We start from the raw sequence: 20877 nt of genomic DNA, 5'->3' as shown, positions 1-20877 counted from the left end.
TTTCTTCACAGTCCAACTCTCACATCCATACATGACTACTGGAAAAACCATAGCCTTGACTAGACGGACCTTTGTTAGCAAAGTAATGTCACTGCTTTTAAATATGCTATCTAGGTTGGTCATAACTTTCTTTCCAAGGAGTAAGCATCTTTTTTTTTCATTTACTTTTATTAGGTGGAGGCTAATTACTTTAATTTCATGGCTGCAATCACCATCTGCAGTGATTTTGGGGCCCCCAAAAATAAAGTAACCCACTGTTTCCCCATCTGTCTGCCATGAAGTGATGGGACCGATTGCCATGATCTTAGTTTTCTGAATGTTGAGCTTTAAGCCAACTTTTTCACTCTCCTCTTTCACTTTCATCAAGAGGCTTTTTAGTTCCTCTTCACTTTCTGCCATAAGGGTGGTATCATCTGCATATCTGCATATCGTCTGATATTTCCCCAGCAATCTTGCTGAACACGAGTTCACATAAATTTTTTCTCATATCCCTGGAATTTTACATTTTACATCTACCACCCATGTTAAATTAATTATTAGCATGTATAATACGTGGGCTTCCCTGGCAGCTCAGACAGTAAAGCGTCCACCTGCAGTGCAGGAGACCCAGGTTCGATCCCTGGGTCCGGAAGATACCCTGGAGAAGGAAATGGCAACCCACTCCAGTACTCTTGCCTGGAAAATCCCATGGACGGAGGAGCCTAGTGGGCTACAGTCCATGGGGTTGCAAAGAGTCGGACACGACTGAGCAACTTCACTTTCTTTCTTTATTGTATAATATACAGATCAAAGTTCAGTTGTTTAAATATAGATATCTAAGTGTTCCATAAACTGCACATTCACTCTGTCATAAATCAATTATCTATATATGTATTTGTGTACTTTTGGACTTTATTCTGTTCCACCGGCTTATTTGTCTACATTACACCAATACTACTTTCATGATTATTGTGGCTTTATAATAAGTCTTGAAATCAAATAGTGTTAGACCTCCATCTTTGTTCTTTAGAATTGTTTGTTTGTGGTTTTTCTAGGTCCTTTGCATAGCTATACGAATTTAAATGTCATTTTTCCAATATGTAAAGAAGGAAGCTCACTAGGATTTTGGTTGTGATTACATTGAATACACGCATTAATTCTGTATTAACATCTGAAGATTAACATCTTAAAGATATTGAGTCTTTTAATCCACCAACATTGGATGGATATCTCTTCATTTTAAAATTTAGGTCTTTAATTTCTTTCAGCAAGTTTTACTGTAATCATTATATAGAGTTTTTACATCTTCTATCGTATTTATCTTTAATATTTTCTTTTTCTTGATACTATTGCTAATGGTATTGTTGTTTAATATCAATTTTAAGTTGTTTGTAGGTAGTATATAAAATGTCAAAGATTTTTGAATATTGATATTTTCTTCTACAGAATTTTTTCTTGCTTAATAGTATTGTTAACATTATTTTTTAAGCTTTTCTAGTTTTATTGAAAGATAATTTACACTTTATAAGCTTAAGATGTACAGCATAATTATTAGACTTACATATGTCATGAAATGATCACCACAATAAGTTTAGTGAGCATACATCATCAATATAAAATTAAAAAGAAAAAAAAATTTCCTTGTAATGAGAACTCTTAGAATTTACTCTAACAACTTTCATCTCGAATATGTAGCAGTATTAATTACATTTGTCTAGTGTCCATTACATCCCTGGTACTTATATATAACTGGTAGTTTGTACATTTCCACTGCCTTCATTCAGTTTCTGCTCCCTTAAACCCCTGCCTTAGTAACCCACGAATCTGATCTATTTTTCTATGAGTTAGTTAGTTGATTGGTTGGTTGGTTTTTGAAGTATAATTGGTCTACAACACTGTTAGTTCCTGTTACACAGCATGGTGATGTGGTTTTCTATACATTTCAAACTTACCATCACACTAAGTCTAGTTTCAATACATCACCACACAAAGATATTACACAGTTATTGACTATAATGCCCAGACTGCACATTTCATACCCATAACTCACTTATTTTGCAACTAAAAGTTTGTACCTCCTAAACTCCCTCACCTCTTTAATTCCTCCCCTCAACTCCCTTCCTTCTGGCAAGCACTTGTTTGTTCTCTGCATCTATACAACTTTGTTTCTGGTATGTGATGTTTGTTCATTCATTTTTTAAATAGATTCCACACATAAGTAAAATCACACAGTATTTGTCTTTGAAATATTTAACTTATATTTAAAGACCCTTTATTTCCATCTTTGTTGTTACAAATGGCACGATTTCATTATTATTTATGACTAATACTCCACTGCATGTGTATTACATCTTTTTTATACATGCCTCTATTCATGGGCACTCGGGTTGTTTCTGTGCCTTTGGCTATTGTAAATAATGCTGTAATAATTACAGAGGTGCATATATCTTTTCTAGTTAGTGCTTTTCTTCTCTTCAGCCAAATACTGAGGAGCAGAAAATAAACTTGTATGTATGCTTTGTACATTTTGGATATAAATCCCTTGTTAGATACATCCTTTGCAAATATCTTCTCCCATTCAGTAGGCAGCCTTTATGTTTTGACGCTTTCTTTCACTGAACAAAAGATTTTTAGTTTGATGTAGTCCCATTTGTTTATGTTTTATTTGTTTTCTTTGCCTGAGGAGACATCCAAACCTATCACTAAGACTGAAGTCAAAGAGTGTACTGCCCGTTTTCTTTCAGTACTTTCGTAATCTCAGGTCTAACATTTAAGTCTTTAATCCATCTTGAATTTATTTTTGTTTATGGTCTGAGAGACTAGACCAGTTTGATTCTTTTGCATGTAGCTGTTCAGTTTTCCCAATACCATTTGTTGAAGAAGCTGTCTTTTCCCCATTGTATATATCTTCATTGTTGTAGCTTAACTGTCCATGTAAGATTGGTTTTATTTCCACTGATTATGTGTCTGTGTTTTGCCTCTGCTATACGTTTTGATGACTGTAGCTCTGTAGTATAGTTTGAAATCAGGGGAGCATGATTTCTTCTTTCATGAGATTATTTTGGCTGCTTAGGGTCTTTTGTTTCCTTACAAATTTTAGCATTAGTTTTTCTAGTTCTCTGAAAAATGTCATTGATATTTTTAGGACTTGCACTGAATCTGAAGTTTTCCTTGGGTAGTATGGTCATTTTAACAATATTAATTATTCCACCCATCAACATGGTCTATCTTTCCGTCTGTGAGTGTCATCTTCTATTTCATGCATCATTGTCCATTATAGTCTTCTGAGTACAAGTCCTTTACCTTCTTAGATTTACTTCTAGGTATTCTCTTCTTGTAATGCATTTAAAATGGGACTTCTTTCTTTTCTTTTTAATTTTTAAACATGTATTTGTTTTTGGCTGTGCTGGATCTTCATTGCTGTGTGCAGGCTTTCTCTAGTTGCAGTGAGTGTGGGTTACTCTTCACGGCAGTGTGCCGGCTTCTCATTTCAGCGGCTTCTCTGGTTGCAGAGCACGGCCTCTGAGGCACACAGGCTTCAGCAGTTGTGGCGTGTGGACCCTCAGCGCACAGGCTCAGTAGTTGTGGGCACGGCTCAATTGCCTCACAGCATGTGGGATTTTCCCAGACCAGGGATGAAACCACTGTGCCCTGTATTGCAAGGTGGATTCTTAATTACTGGACCACCTGGGAAGCTGGACATTGTTTTCTAAACTTCTCATGGTATGATGTTAGTGTACAGAAATGCAACCGATTTCTGTGTATTAAATTTGTATCCTGCAACATTACTGAATTCACTGATGAGCTCTAATAGTTTTTATATCCTGTTTTGAATCCTTTCCTGTAACTCTATATACTTTCATTAGAGTATTTAGAACTTTTACGTTTAGAGAAATTATTAATAGGTATATACTTACTGTCATTTTGTTCACTTTGGGGGGTTTGTTTCTGTGGGTCTTTTTTGTTCCTTTCTCTTCTTTTGCTCTCGTCCCTTGTGATTTGATGACTATTTCTAGTGTTATGTTTGGATCCCTTTCTTGTGTGTGTGTCTGTGTAACTAACAGATTTTTTATTTGCAGTTACCATTAGGTAGATACACACACACAGAGACACACGCATCATTATTTGGTTATTTATCTCAAGTTCAAACACATTTTAATAACCCTGCATTTTTGCTCCACCCATGTTTCCTGTTTTTTACCTACTTTACATCTTTTTGTGTATCCCTTAACTATTTATTGCAGATATAATTTTATTTTATTTTTTTTTCTTTTTTTTTATTATTATTATTTTTTTTTTCCAGTGGGTTTGTCATACATTGATATGAATCAGCCATGGATTTACATGTATTCCCAATCCCGATCCCCCCTCCCACCTCCCTCTCCACCCGATTCCTCTGGGTCTTCCCAGTGCACCAGGCCCGAGCACTTGTCTCGTGCATCCCACCTGGGCTGGTGATCTGTTTCACCATAGATAGTATATATGCTGTTCTTTTGAAATATCCCACCCTCACCTTCTCCCACAGAGTTCAAAAGTCTGTTCTGTATTTCTGTGTCTCTTTTTCTGTTTTGCATATAGGGTTATCGTTATCACCTTTCTAAATTCCATATATATGTGTTAGTATACTGTAATGTTCTTTATCTTTCTGGCTTACTTCACTCTGTATAATGGGCTCCAGCTTCATCCATCTCATTAGGACTGGTTCAAATGAATTCTTTTTAATGGCTGAATAATATTCCATGGTGTATATGTACCACAGCTTCCTTATCCATTCGTCTGCTGATGGGCATCTAGGTTGCTTCCATGTCCTGGCTATTATAAACAGTGCTGTGATGAACATTGGGGTGCACGTGTCTCTTTCAGATCTGGTTTCCTCAGTGTGTATGCCCAGAAGTGGGATTGCCGGGTCATATGGCAGTTCTATTTCCAGTTTTTTAAGAAATCTCCACACTGTTTTCCATAGCGGCTGTACTAGTTTGCATTCCCACCAACAGTGTAAGAGGGTTCCCTTTTCTCCACACCCTCTCCAGCATTTATTGCTTGTAGACTTTTGGATAGCAGCCATCCTGACTGGCGTGTAATGGTACCTCATTGTGGTTTTGATTTGCATTTCTCTGATAATGAGTGATGTTGAGCATCTTTTCATGTGTTTGTTAGCCATCTGTATGTCTTCTTTGGAGAAATGTCTGTTTAGTTCTTTGGCCCATTTTTTGATTGGGTCATTTATTTTTCTGGAATTGAGCTGCAGGAGTTGCTTGTATATTTTTGAGATTAATCCTTTGTCTGTTTCTTCATTTGCTATTATTTTCTCCCAATCTGAGGGCTGTCTTTTCACCTTGCTTATAGTTTCCTTTGTAGTGCAAAAGCTTTTAAGTTTCATTAGGTCCCATTTGTTTATTTTTGCTTTTATTTCCAATATTCTGGGAGGTGGGTCATAGAGGATCCTGCTGTGATTTATGTCGGAGAGTGTTTTGCCTATGTTCTCCTCTAGGAGTTTTATAGTTTCTGGTCTTACATTTAGATCTTTAATCCATTTTGAGTTTATTTTTGTGTATGGTGTTAAGCTAACACCTATCTTACTCAAACTCTTCCAGAAAATTGCAGATGAAGGTAAGCTTCCAAACTCATTCTATGAGGCCACCATCACCCTAATTCCAAAACCAGACAAAGATGCCACAAAAAAAGAAAACTACAGGCCAATATCACTGATGAACATAGATGCAAAAATCCTTAACAAAATTCTAGCAAACAGAATCCAACAACATATTAAAAAAATCATACACCATGACCAAGTGGGCTTTATCCCAGGAATGCAAGGATTCTTTAATATCCGCAAATCAATCAATGTAATACACCACATTAACAAATTGAAAGATAAAAACCATATGATTATCTCAATAGATGCAGAGGAAAGCCTTTGACAAAATTCAACACTCATTTATGATTAAAACTCTCCAAAAAGCAGGAATAGAAGGAACATACCTCAACATAATAAAAGCTATATATGACAAACCCACAGCAAGCATCACCCTCAATGGTGAAAAATTGAAGGCATTTCCCCTGAAATCAGGAACAAGACAAGGGTGCCCACTCTCACCACTACTATTCAACATAGTGTTGGAAGTTCTGGCCACAGCAATCAGAGCAGAAAAAGAAGTAAAAGGAATCAAGATAGGAAAAGAAGAAGTAAAACTCTCACTGTTTGCAGATGACATGATCCTCTATATAGAAAACCCTAAAGACTCTACCAGAAAATTACTAGAGCTAATCAATGAATATAGTAAAGTTGCAGGATATAAAATTAACACACAGAAATCCCTTGCATTCCTATATACTAACAATGAAAAAACAGAAAGAGAAATTAAGGAAACAATACCATTCACCATTGCAACAAAAAGAATAAAATACTTAGGAGTATATCTACCTAAAGAAACAAAAGACCTATACATAGAAAACTATAAAACACTGATGAAAGAAATCAAAGAGGACACAAACAGATGGAGAAACATACCGTGTTCATGGATTGGAAGAATCAATATTGTCAAAATGGCTATTCTACCCAAAGCAGTCTATAGATTCAATGCAATCCCTATCAAGCTACCAACGGTATTTTTCACAGAACTAGACCAAAGAATTTCACAATTTGTATGGAAATACAAAAAACCTCGAATAGCCAAAGTAATCTTGAGAAAGAAGAATGGAACTGGAGGAATCAACCTGCCTGACTTCAGACTCTACTACAAAGCCACAGTCATCAAGACAGTATGGTACTGGCACAAAGACAGAAATATAGATCAATGGAAAAGAATAGAAAGCCCAGAGATAAATCCACGAACCTATGGACACCTTATCTTTGACAAAGGAGGCAAGGATATACAATGGAAAAAAGACAACCTCTTTAACAAGTGGTGCTGGGAAAACTGGTCAACCACTTGTAAAAGAATGAAACTAGAACACTTTCTAACACCATGCAGATATAATTTTATTAGTTTTGCCTTTTAGGCTTTCTACCAACTTTACATGTGGTTGATTTACTATCTTTCCTTCATATTGCTGTCGCCAATGAGTTTTTTTCCTTTTGTAATTTTCATGTTTCTAGTAATGGCCTTTTCTTTTTTAGTTAGAGAAGTCCTTTTAATATTTCTTATAAAGCTAGATTGGTGGTGCTGAACTTTTAGCTTTTGCATATTTAACTTTTTATCTCTCCATCACATCTGAATAAAAGCCCTGTTTGGTATAGTATTAGGTTTTTTCCCTTTCATCACTTTAAATACATCAAGCCACTCCCTTCTGGTCTACAGAGTTTCTGTTGAAAAGTCAATTGATAGCCTATGGGAGTTAATAATACTATTTTTAATACTGATTTCTACAGTTGTAGGTAGCATATATAAATGACATAGATTCTTGTAGGTTGATTTGTATCTTACAAACTTGCTAAGCTCATTTTATTATAGTGTTTTTTTGCATTTTCTACATAGGCAATGGTATCGACAACAGAGTTTTGTTTCTGATGCTTTTTGTTTATGTTTTTTCTTACATTATTGCAGTGGTTAGAACCTTTATTTGGATTTTTAAATTGTCTTCTACTTGAATTTTTATCATATGGATTACTGGTATAACTGTGTTAATATTCTTCTCTGATAATCTTAACATATACATCAGTTATGGGTCTGTAATTTTGCTCATCATTATGGGTTGTATTTTTCTGCTGATTTGAATTTAATTTTTCAAGGATTATTAGGTCTTGTAAATGTCACCATCTTGGAAACTAGATATTTCTGTACTTGTATAAATAAGCTTTGTTCTGGAATGCAGCTAATTTATAGGTAAATGCTTTGCCTTTTTGAGCTCTTGCTCCCAAGATTTGTTAGAGCCAAAGTAGTGCTCAGTTTAGAGCTAATTATTACCCATTACTGAGGCAAGATCCTTCTGTATACTGTATGCTCTGTGATTCTGGAGGTTTCCCAGTCTAACCAGTCAGAACAGGTACTAAGCCCAACAGTGTGTGTGTGTGATGGGCTCTGCTTGCTTTAATTTTTTTTTTCCTTTGTAGCCTTGGACCCAGCTACCTTACTCACATGTATGCTAGTCAGCACTCTCCTTCATGCTTCATCCTCTGTAGATACGCTGTGTCTTCTGGTATACTATCCTCTGAATTCTAGCTGCACTGGTTTTTGTCTGGGCTCCCAGCTTAATTGCTTCAACTCAGGGAGTTTGACGGAATCTGTATGGTTCCCCCTTCCTGTATCATGACCTCAAAACTCTCTTAAGGCAGTAAGCTGGAGGAATTATAAGGCTCACCTTAAATGTTTCCTACCTCTCATGTATCACTGTCTTTCACTGACCGATTCCTCTGTCATGTAAACCACTGTCTCAATTTTTGTCAAATTTTTGGTTGGCTTTTGTAGTAGGGGAAATGTGTTATTCCATCTTGGCTGAAAGTGGAAATCCAGAACAATTTCTAAATATAAATTTATAAGGAAATCAAAGGATCTTAATTTACATTATTAGTAATTTGAAAAAGTAGCTATATTTAAAAATCATTTTTAAGACTATCACTTTTTATTTATAAACTATGTATTTGAACCAATATAGGCAGCATGAACTAATTCTGGGTAAAGTGCACGAATTTATTGAGAGAATGTCAAAGAGCTCATAGAAATAAATAAGAAGCCTCAAAAAGTAGATTCTAAAAACCATCGAGAACCAAAAAAAGGCAAGCAAAAGTACATTATAGGACTAATCTTCTTAGTGAGATGTCCCCCGTGCCTCCACCCCCGGGATCTGATGCAATGCAGTATTCAGTTTTACACTGGCTGCTGCAGGTAATCTCTGACTGACCATGGGCTTTTTTCTTACTTTCTGAAAAATCAAAATCTTGAGGGAGCAGTCCAATCAGATGAGCCTAACTCATACACCTGCTGATGAGAAGACTAGTATGTATTTCCTTTTGGTTAACTTAGGGGGCTTCCCTGATCATTCAGTTGGTAAAGAATCTGCCTGCAATGCAGGAGACCCCGGTTTGATTCCTGGGTTGGGAAGATCCACTGGACAAGGGACACATGAGGCAAGGCCCTGACTGACATGTATACACTGAATGAGCCCCAAACAGGAGAAATGATGAATATTAGGCAACAAGAAGGTATAGTTTCTGTATAAATTTGTAATATATATTATTGCATAAGTTTTTGTTGATGCTATTTCATCTAAGTTTATGAGAGATATTGTTCTGTGTGATCCATTTTTTTTTTTTTTTACTGTCTTTGGCTTTGCTATCAGAATAATACCAGCCTCATCAATCAAGTTAGGAAGTACTCTTTCCATTTATACTTTCTAGAAGATACTGTGTAGAATCACTGTTAATTCTTTAAATATTTGGTAGAATTCTTCAGTGAAATCATCTGGGCCAGAATATGTTTTAGGGGTACTTTGTAAACGGTGGATTCAGTTTGTTTAATAGTTCCTTCTATAACTATTCACATTATCTATTTCATTTTGGGTGAGTTCTTTTTCTGTTTTCAAGAATTAGTCCACATTACCTGTCAAATTTATAAGTGTGGAGTTACTTTTGGTGGGCCCTTATTATTCTTTAAATATCTATGCAGATAGTTATTGCCTATTTTATTCCTCACAATGGTAAATTGTATGTTTTCTGCTTTTTTCTTTGTTAATCTTGCTAGTGATGTTTCAATTTTATTGATCTTTAAAAGAATAAGGTGTTTTTTTTTTGTTTGATTGATTTCTACTTGTATTATTATTTGCTTCCTTCTGCTGCTTTCGAGTGTATTTTGCCCTTAAGTTCTTGGGTGGGAGCTTAGATTATTGAGATATTCCTTATTTTCTATTATATGCATTTAGTACTATAAATTTCCCTCTCAGTACTGTTTTAGTTTGGTCCCACAATTGCAATATGTGGTATTTTCATTTTCATTCAGGTAAATGTATTTTCTATTAATTTCTCTTCAGACTGCTTTGATCTGTGGGTGCTTTAGAAGTGTGTTATGCGGTTTCCAAGTGTTTAGAGATTGTCTCATTATTGTTGTTTGATGATAGTTTGATTCTGCTGTGGTACAATGCTCTGTATAGTTTCAGTTCTTTTATATTTTAAAGGTCTGTTTTATAACCCAAAATATGGCCTATTTTGGTATATATTCCATTTGTAGTCAAAAAGAATAGGTATTCTGCTGCTGTTGACTGGAGTGTTCCATAAATATAAATTAGTTTAAGCTGACTGACTGTGCTATTAGTACTTTTTTATCTCCCTTGAGAGACTTGCAATAAAGTTTTCAAGTATATTTTTGGATTTATCTTTTTTCTTTCAGTTTTACTAGCTTTTTCCTCTTAGATCTTGAGTATCTGTTGTTAGCTGCACACTTAAGTAGAATTGTTTGCTCTTTGTAAATTGACCATTTTATAATTTTGCGATGTTTCTTTATCCCCCTGATTTTCTTGATTCTGAAGCCTGATATTAATATATTTATTTTAGATTTCTTTTGTTTAGTGTTTGTATGTTATGATTTTTTTCATCTTTTGACTTTCAATATATATGTCATTATTTATTGTAGATTTCATGTAGACTGAGTTTAGCTTAGGTTTACTTTTTTAAACAATAGGTAGGTTTAGATTAGGGATCAATGAATACATTCAGTAAGGAGCCAGACAGCAAACATTTAGGCTTCACAAGACTTGTGCTGTCTGTTGTATATTCTCAGGTATCTGGGAGCCGACTGTGGTCTTCCTAGAGACTGGGGAAGACATCAGACACCACCTTGACTTCTAGCCCACTACAAATGGCCAGTCCCCCTGGAAGGAGCAAGTATACTTATCTGCCATCCCAGCTTTTCTGACTGCTGCCCAAGGAAGGAACAGGTCCCAGGATCACTTGGCTGTGATAGCCAATGGGCCTTGTATTCACAGTCCCACAGGACTGTAAACAAAAAAGCAGTTATTAATAGGCATAAATAAGAACACCCCTCCTGCAGCGATAAACTCAGGGGGAACAGGCAGAAAAAGCCTATCTCCCAGTTTCTCTCTAAAAGAGACCTAACTACATATTTTCTCCTCCACTGCCTAAGGATCCAGCTTCCCATCTGCCTGCATCTGTGCCAGCTGCCACCCTCTCCCTTGGGCCACTAACACATCTCGGCCGTCCTCAACTACTGGGGTGACTACAGATGGAGAAGGATACCTGGGCAATCACAGGGATTTGATGAATGACCAAGAACTAAGGACTGGTTGAGCCATAAGGCTATTTAGTCAGTAGAATTGTAGATAAGGTTACTGTTATAGAGCCATGGGCTTCCCTCATAGCTCAGTCGGTAAAGAATCTGCCTGCAGTGCAGGAGACCTGGGTTTGGTTCCTGGGTTGGGAAGATCCCCTGGAGAAGAAAATGGCAATCCACTCCAGTATTCTTGCCTGGAAAATCCCATGGACAGAGGAGCCTGGCAGGCTACAGTCCATGGGGTATCACAAGAGTCAGATAGTCACTTAGTGACTAAACCACCACTGTTATAGATAAGGCTCATCTAGTTATTATAGTCATTAAAATATAACTACAATAATTTGTTTATAGATATGTAAGGTAAAAGGTACAAATTTTGACATCAAAAGCATACATAAAATGCAGGGGGAAAGTAAAAATGTAGAGTTTTATTATGCATTCAAGGTTAAGTTGTTATCAGCTTAAAAAGGCTGTTATAAATATGCTTTCTATAAGCCTCATGGTAACCACAAAACAAAAACCTATAGAAAATGCACAAAATAAAGAGAGAAAAGAGTCTAAGCACTAAATAAAATCACCAAATTACAAAGGAAGAGCAAGAAACAAGAAGAAACACAGGAACTACAAAACATCCAGAAAACAATTAACAAAATTGCAGTAAGTACATACCTATCAACAAACACTTTAAATGTAAATAGACTAATTCCCCAATTAAAAGACATGGAGTATCTAAATGGATTAAAAAAAAACAAGCCCCATCCATATATATGCTACATACAAGAGACTCACCAGATATAAGGACACACACAGACTGAAAGTGAAGTGATGGAAAATTATATTACATACAAATGGAAACCAAAACAAAACTGGGATAGCTATACTTATATCAGACAAAAAAGACTTTAAGACAAAGACTGCAAGAAGAGACAAAAAGGTCATTTTACAATAAAAAGGGATCAATCCAACAAGGAAATATAACACTTGCAAATATTTATACACCCAACACAGGAACACCTAAACACATAAAGCAAATATTAATAGACCTAAAGGGAGGAATAGATGGCAATACAATAATACTAGAGGACTTTGAGGTTCCACTTTCAGCAATGGATAAAACATTCAGACAGAAAATCAATAAGGAAACACTGAAATTAAAGCACAGGTTTGAGACAACACTCACCAGACATTTACAGGACATTCCATACAACAGTAGCAGAATACATATTTTTCTCAAATGCACATAAAAATTCTCCATATGTTATGCCACAAGTCTTCATAAATTTAAGAAGATTGAGATTATATCAAGCATCTTTTCCAACCACAATAGTATGAAACTAGAAATCATTTACAAGAAGAGGACTGGAAAATTCACAAATATGTGAAGATTAAACAACATACCACTAAACAACCAATTGGTCATAGAATAAATCAAAAGAGAAATTTTAAAATACCCTGAAATAAAATTGAAAACATACCAAAACCAATGGGACACAGCAAAAGTATGAAGGTTCTTTAAAAAACTAAAAGCAAAACTACCATTAAGATCCAGCAATTACATCCTAAGTATACATCCAAAGAAAATGAAAACACTAATTCAAAAAGATATTAATACATACACCCCAATAAATGTTGATAGCATTATTTACAGTTGCCAAGTATGGAACCAACCTAAGTGTCCATCCACAGATGAATGGATAAAGAAGATGTGGTATTTATATACAATGAATATTACTACTCAGTTATAAAAAAGAATGAAGTTCTGCCATTTGCAACAACATGGATGGACCTAGAAGGTATTATGCTTCATGAAATAAGTCAAACAGAGAACAGGTAAATCTATGTTATCACTTATATGTGAACTCTGAAAAATAAAGAAAGCTGAGTGCAGAAGAAATGATGCTTTTGAACTATGGTGTTGGAGAAGACTCTTGAGAGTCCCTTGGACTGCAAGGAGATCCAACCAGTCCATCCTAAAGGAAATCAGTCCTGGGTGTTCATTGGAAGGACTGATGCTGAAGCTGAAACTCCAGTACTTTGGCCACCTGATGCGGAAAGCTGACTCATTTGAAAAGACCCTGATGCTGGGAAAGATTGAGGGCAGGAGGAGAAGGGGATGACAGAGGATGAGATGGTTGGATGGTATCACTGACTCGATGGACATGAGTTTGGGTGAACTCCGGGAGTTGGTGATGGACAGGGAGGCCTGGCGTGCTGCGGTTCATGGGGTCGCAAAGAGTCGGACATGACTGAGCGACTGAACTGAACTGAAACACTAAAATGAATAAATGTACGTAACAAAACAGAGAGACTCAAAGATACAGAGAACAAACTACTGGTTATCAGCAAGGATAAGGAAGGAGGGAGGGGCCAGATAGGGTATAACATTGAGAGATACAAACTACCATGCATAAAAAAGCAATAAGGATATATTGTACAGCATGGGGAAATAAGCTATTATTTTATAATAACCTTAAAAGGATTATAATCTATAAAAATACTGAATCACTATTTTGTACACCTGAAACTAACATAATATTGCAAATCAACTAGTTTTCAGTAAAAAAAAAAAGCAATTCTAAGAAATTCATATCAATAAAACCTTAGAAGAAGAAAAAAAATGATCTCAAATGAACAATCTAACTTTATAGTTCAAGAAACTAGAAAAAAAATAAATTAATAAGTCCAAAACAAGTACAATAAAGAAAATAAATATCAGAACAGAAATAAATGAAAAAGACCAAAAGAAAAGATTAATAAAACTTAGTTTTTTAAAAAGATAAATAAAATAACTTTTAGCTAGACTTGCAAGAGAAAAAAAAGGAGTTAAATAGATGTAATTATAAATGAAAGTAGAGACATTACAGCTGATGCATGACAAATATAAAGGTCATAAGAGACTATTGTGAAGAATTATACAACAAAAATTTGTTCTTGTTGGCTTTCCTGTTTTTTTGCTTTCTCTGGTTTTGGGTATGAGATTTCATTTTCTCTCATCTGTTAGCTAGCATTTATACTTGTTTTTTTTTTTTAATGTTTTAATGGTTTTTCCTAGAATTCCCAATATACATTTACAAGTTATTTAAGTTTACTTTCAAATAACATTATAACACGTCACTGGTATTACAAGTACTTTATAAAAATGTATTCCCAATTCCTCCCTCCCCTTTTATAAGACTACCGCCATTTATTTCACTATCCATAAGTTATAATCACTGAATACCCTAATGCCACGATTATTTTGAAGAATTACCTATCATAACAATTAAAATAATAAAAATAAAAACATAGTCTACCATCATTTATTCCCCCCTAGTGCTCTTCATTTTATATGGATCTATTAATGGCAACCCACTCCAGTGTTCTTGCCTGGAGAATCCCAGGGATGGGAGCCTGGTGGGCTGCCGTCTACAGGGTCGCACAGAGTCGGACACGACTGATGTGACTTAGCAGCAGCAGCAGCATTAATACATCTAATAAATCACATCATTTTTTCTGAAGAAATTCTTTAAACATTTCTTACAAAGCAGGTTTACTGGTGACAATTCCCTTATATTTTGTTTAAGAGTATCTGAGAATATTTCTCCTTCACTTTTGAAAGATAGTTTCATTGCATATACCATTCAAGGTTCACTTTTTTTCAATCCTTTACATATTTCACTCCATTCTTGCTTACACAGTTATAAGTAAAGATTTATTTCCTCTGGCTTTTTTTCAAGATTGTTTTTGATTCTGCAGGTTGAATGTGATATGCCTACCTGTAGATTTTTTTGGAATATTAATCAATTTTGGTGTTCCTGAGCTTCCCAAATGTATGGTTTGGTGTCTGTCATTAACTATGGAAAATTCTCAGCCATTATTACTTCACCTATTTCTTTGGTTCGTTTGTCTCCTCTTTCTGGCATTTCCATTATACTTGCATTACATCTTTGTAATTGCTTCATTGTTCTTGGATATTCCGTTTCAGTTTTTTTCATTCTTTTGTCTCTTTGCTTTTCAGTTTGAAAAGTTTCCACAGATGTGTCTTCAAAGTCCTTAATACTTTCTTCAGTTCTGTCCAGTTTACTGATGAATCAATGAAAGGAACTCTTTATTTTATTTTAGAGCTGTTTTGGCTTTCTAGAATTTACTTTTGATATTTTTCTTAGAGTTTCCATCTCTCTGCTTGCATTATCTAGATTTTCTTTCATGTTGTCCACTTTTTCCATTAGAACCCTTAGAATATTAATCATAGTTACTTTATGTTCTCAGTCTGATAATTCCAAAATCTCATTTCTTTTAAAGCCAACAACAAATGTTATTAATTATCCTTAACATGAGACTATCTTTCATCTTCTTTCTTGAAGAATATTTTCACTGGATAATAAAAAATTATGTGTTTAAAGTTCTTTTCTGTCAGGACTCTTAAGACATTGTTCTACTATCTTTTGAACCTGTGGCTTCTGATGAGAAATTCACAGTCATTGTCTCACTGTACCTATAATTTCTATTTTAACATTCTCACTTGATAATGTCAATATCTGGATCCCCTATGGGTCTATTCTACAATCTGTTTTGTCTCATGGCTTTGTGCCTGTCTGGTATTTTCCTTAATGCAAGACCCTTGTCTGCAACACTTTACAGCTTTGTATGATACTATCTTTCTTTCAGAGGGTCAGGTCTTTCTGCTGCTACAGTGCTGGCTGACTGAATTAATCCAATTAGAGAAGAATTAACTACTGGCTGGTTACAGCACTATAGGGAGGCCCTCACTCTTAGATCTTAAACTTACAGAGGTATCAGTTAAGAACAGGGTGGTTACCATGGCTTCTTCCCAACAGCACATCCTAAAATTGAACTCTTATCTATAGAGCATCACAAGACCAGTGAAAATTTTCTTTGCTTTTTATATTATTTTTACTTTATTTTAGCCTCTTAGCTTCACTGTCTGGTAAATGTGCTAAGTGAAACTCCAAAAGAGTGTTATCTTATTTGTTTCCATCTCTTCTTCCTAATGTCATGTCCCGCTCCATGGCATAATTTTTATCTCTTTAGGCTCCAAGTTCTGTCAAAAATTTGTGCCAGATTTTGGTCATCTTACTATTAGGTTGGTGCAAAAACAATTGTGGTTTAGCATTGTTGAACTTCGCCCTTTGATACTGGAATACATTCTTAACTGCATGTGGTTATGTTATACATCATTTTAACACGCATCTCTTGTTTTACATTTTTGCTAATGAACTACTACTTGCTATTTATTTTATATGTACTTTAGACTGTGGAAATAATGTTAGACAAAAAACAAATTCAAGCAATTTTCTTATTCGAGTTCAAAATGGGTCATAAAGCAGCAGAGACAACTCACAACATCAACAATGCATGTGACCGAGGAGCTGCTAATAAATGTACAGTGCAGTGGTGGTAAAGGAAGTTTTGCAAATGAGGCAAGAGCCTTAAAGATGAGGAGCGCAGTGGCCGGCCATTGGAAGCTGACAATGACCACCTAAGAGGATCATCGAAGCTGATCCTCTTACGACTACATAAGAAGTTGCCTAAGAATCCAAAGTCAGTCAGTCTATGGTCGGTTGGCATTTGAAGCAAACTGGAAAGGTAGATAAGCTCAATAAATGGGTGCTCACGAGCAGACAGCATATCAAAAATATTGTCATTCTGAAATGTCATCTTCTCTTACTTCATGTAACAACAAACCATTTCTCAATCGGATTTGATGTGCAATGGAAAGTGCATTTTATATGACAACCAGCGATGACCAGCTCAGTGGCTGGACCGAGATAAAGCTCCAAAACACTTCCCAAGGCCAAACTTGCACCAAAAAAAAAAGATCATGGTCACTGTCTGGTATCTGCTGCTGGTCTGATCCACTACAGCTTTCTGAATCCCAGCGAAACCGTTACACCTGAGAAGTATGTTCAGCAAATCGATGCGATGCACTGAAAACTGCACCGCCTGCAGATGGTACCGGTCAGCAGAAAGGACCCAGTTCTTCCCCATGACCATGCCTGGCAGTACTTTGCACAACCAGTGCTTCAAATCTGAATGAATTGGGCTATGAAGTTTTGCCTCATCTGCCATATTCACTCATCCTCTTGCCAACCGACTACTATTTCTTTAAGCATCTCGACAACTTTTTGCATGCTTCCACAACCAGCAGGACTCAGGAAATGCTTTCCAAGAGTTTGTCAAGTCCCAAAGCATGGATTTTTATGTTACAGGGATAAACAGACTTATTCCTTGTTGGCAAAAATGTGTTGACTAATGGTTCCTATTTTGATTAATAAAGACATACTTGAGTCTAGTTATGATGATTTGAAATTTAGGGTCCAAACCGTAATTACTGTTGCACCAACCTAATAGATGCTTTTCACCAAGACCCTTTGCCAGAATTCCCAGTTTCTTGCCAATGTCCAGAAATAGTAAATGTACTCGGGGAAAACAGTAATTGCAGAAGGTTGCTTCTCCTTACGAGGTTTGCCTTTCCCCAGGATTTTGGTGCTTTAGCTGCTACTTGCCTAAGCAACAGTCTGATATCTTTAAACAAATCGTTAACATTAATTCAGCTTTTCTAGGTATACTCAGTGGAAGCACTGGTCTGCCACGTAGTTGAAGTCTAAGTCTAATTTTCTTTACTTATTTTACTTGCTTAGACTTTCAGTCTCTAATTCCAGTTCTGTTTCTCTTCCTTAACATTAGGTAACATTAAAATAATCTGTGCCCAGTTCTTTGAATTTTTGCAGGTTTAACTAAAAGGAGACTTTACTCATGCATACTTTCAGATGCCTTCAGTTCCATTCCTTGACAAGAAGCCTGACATAACAATTCAGACAAAGGTAAGCCTGGCTTCATATAGTTAGTATGGTCTCCTAGTTGCTACTCACTTTAATACAGGTTTCTACTTCTGGGTTCTGATTCATTTCAACATCTTTTTTCTTTATATCAATGCATAAGCAGTTACACCACAAGCCATCATTATGATCTTTCTGCCTTTACAATGAAAGGTGAAACTATGCTTTATGTTTCTTTTACATGTTCAATAATGCCAAGAATGTTATGAACCTATTAGGGTTACTGGGTAAATAATTATTGACTAAGAAATATGTGATTGGTTTGGATATAAAAATACAAAATTATACTTACCCACCATAATCTTCAGTGATCCCAGCAAATGGTATTGGATCACAGTATACAAAAACTACAAATGCAAGCAGTACAAGGGATATAGCAGATGTAATTATTACAAATTTCATAAGGCCTTTAGAAGATATGTGTAACTTGGAAATAATGATACCTCCCAGAATCTGGCCAAGTGCACCTCCTGGAAGTAAAACAAGTCCTAAAAGAAAGGAGGAAGAGAAAGCACAGTTAAAAATAGTAGATGTATGGCAGACACCAATACAATATTGTACAGCAATTATCCTCCAACAACAACAAAACAGTCAGCTAAAGACAGTACAGAAAATTCACACGTCGATGCAATCTTCTCTGCTCTAAACATATAGCAAATACAAATTTAACTAAGAAGCCAAGAGAAAACTTAAAGACACAACAAATAACAAACCTTAACCTTAAGAGAAATACAAATTTGTGCATGGGGCTGATGCTACAGGCCTAAAGGACCTAGAATAAGAGGTCCCACAAAATGTTTTACAGCAGTTGTGAGCAATGCAATAAAATCAATGCCAGAGAAGCAACATCTGAAAGTCTGTAGCCAACTATGATAAATTTAAATAATTAAAGTGATATTAGTCCTGGGAATAAACGTGTACTGTAATTATGGAGAAAATGTAAAAACAAAAAATATTAAATCATATAAAGTAATAAGGTAAGAAAACTTTATATCATCAGGACTAAAATGAAAACTGTAAAAGCTGCCAGAGAGTCTGGTACTTGCCAAAGAATTATAATTATAGTTTATTTTTTAAAAAGATAAAATAAAAAAAAATAAAAAGATAAAATTAATAACCTAGACCAAACACACAGACATGCACACAATCCTGAGGAGTGGAGTTGGTGAACTGCAAGTGAGCAGCTAAACTTTCCTAAAATAACTGATGGGGATAAAATGAATAAAACACGAATCCATTGAAGAAGACAGAATAATGGGGGGAGGGGTAAGAAGCAAAAGAGAAGTGCAAAAAAACAAAATATATAATTAAAAAATGAAAAATTAAATGTCAGAATTCACAATAATGATGTATGAATAAAACAACTATTAGAAAGACAGATAATGAAATTTGATATTTTTTAGAATGGAAAGTTTGAAAATAAATAGTAAAAGATATGTACCATGAAATGTAGATCATGAACATGTTTATACCTAATGACATCTCATTAAATAAATTATATAAACACTGCCTAGATTTCAAGAAAATTAAAAACCTATAAACAAAATGTTTTAAATCAGCTGTCTCAGAGATGAAGATTTACTTTACAACACTATTAAAGATATGTAAAATATTAACTGATTTGCACAGGAGTTATTTAAAAAGAGAAATAAAAGCCTATGTCTACAAACAAAAAAACTCTCTTTTCAGCAAAGCATGGCTTAAGTAAAAATATGCTAATGAGAATTTAGAATGCTTAGAACCAAACAATAACACAAATTACATCTAAATGTATTGAGGTGCTATCAAATAAAATCTATAAATAATGATACCTCCATCATAACTTGTTAGGAGAACTAAATGAGTTAATACTTAAATGCTCAGAACAGAGTACAGCCACGCACCAAACATTATATGAGTATTTGTTTAAAGGTAGAGTTTACAGACAAATTCATTTATTAGAAAAGCAAAAAGTACAAATAGTGTAGAGGCAATACTTATTAAGAAATTTGTGGGAACTTGAAGTGAATCAGAGAGTGAGCAATAAAGCTATAGGTAAAGAAGTCAAGAAGAAGTAAACCACATTGTAACTCATAATCTCAGAAATTAAGGGTAGGTATTAATGTGACTGAAAGCAAGAGTGAGGTAGACTTAAGAAAACAAGAGGTTTGGATGGCAGTCTACATGAAATGTTTGATCCCGAATTCCTATCCCTAACCACAATGCCAGAGGACCCAAGGTTTATTCATTTTGAACCCAACAACCATAGAGTTGAGAAAACCAAGTACATCTGTGAGCATAAAACTGAAAACACAACTCAACTGAGAAAGTATTGGCTGCCAGGCTCATTGCCCTAGGCAGTAAGAAAATACTGAACACTGGAAGTTCAACAATTAAACAACCGGGTCCTTCAGGACTACCCTAAAAAGACACAAAATGGTTGAAAATTGAATTGCAAAGCACAGAACTTCCAAGCAACTTTTTATGTAAATATTATATTGATGTACAGAAAAATACACAAATCGAAATTATACATTTGATGAATTTCCAAAGTGGACTTAACTCTGTAAGCACACCCAGGTCAAAAACATTAATCAAACATTTACTAGAAGACCAGAGGCTTTTTTTGTGCACTTAAAAGATTTTATAAAATGTGAATCGTAAAGTATGCATACATTATAGTTTCTTTTATAGGACATGATATTTGAAAAATCCACCCATGCTTTTGTATATAATAATAGTTCATGCCTTATCACTGCTGAATAGTATTCTAGTATGTGCATACAGCACAACTTATTTATTCACTGTGTTGTTAACAAATTGTGCCGCTACTTTAAAAATTCATGTATATGTTCTTT

At 35.2% G+C, this 20877-nt stretch overlaps 1 protein-coding gene across 1 annotated transcript in view; it reads right to left on the bottom strand.

Annotated features, from left to right (window-relative positions):
- SLCO6A1 (solute carrier organic anion transporter family member 6A1) overlaps positions 1-20877 on the bottom strand; it is a 101513-nt gene that overhangs the window by 29223 nt on the left and 51413 nt on the right. The window contains exon 9 of the mRNA XM_043464467.1: positions 18333-18528. Coding sequence (XP_043320402.1) covers positions 18333-18528 — 196 coding nt within the window. The remainder of the gene's footprint in view (positions 1-18332; positions 18529-20877) is intronic.

Source organism: Cervus canadensis, chromosome 4, assembly GCF_019320065.1.
Source record: "Cervus canadensis isolate Bull #8, Minnesota chromosome 4, ASM1932006v1, whole genome shotgun sequence".
Lineage (NCBI taxonomy): Eukaryota > Metazoa > Chordata > Mammalia > Artiodactyla > Cervidae > Cervus > Cervus canadensis.
This window is presented reverse-complemented; position numbering and strand designations above follow the sequence as displayed.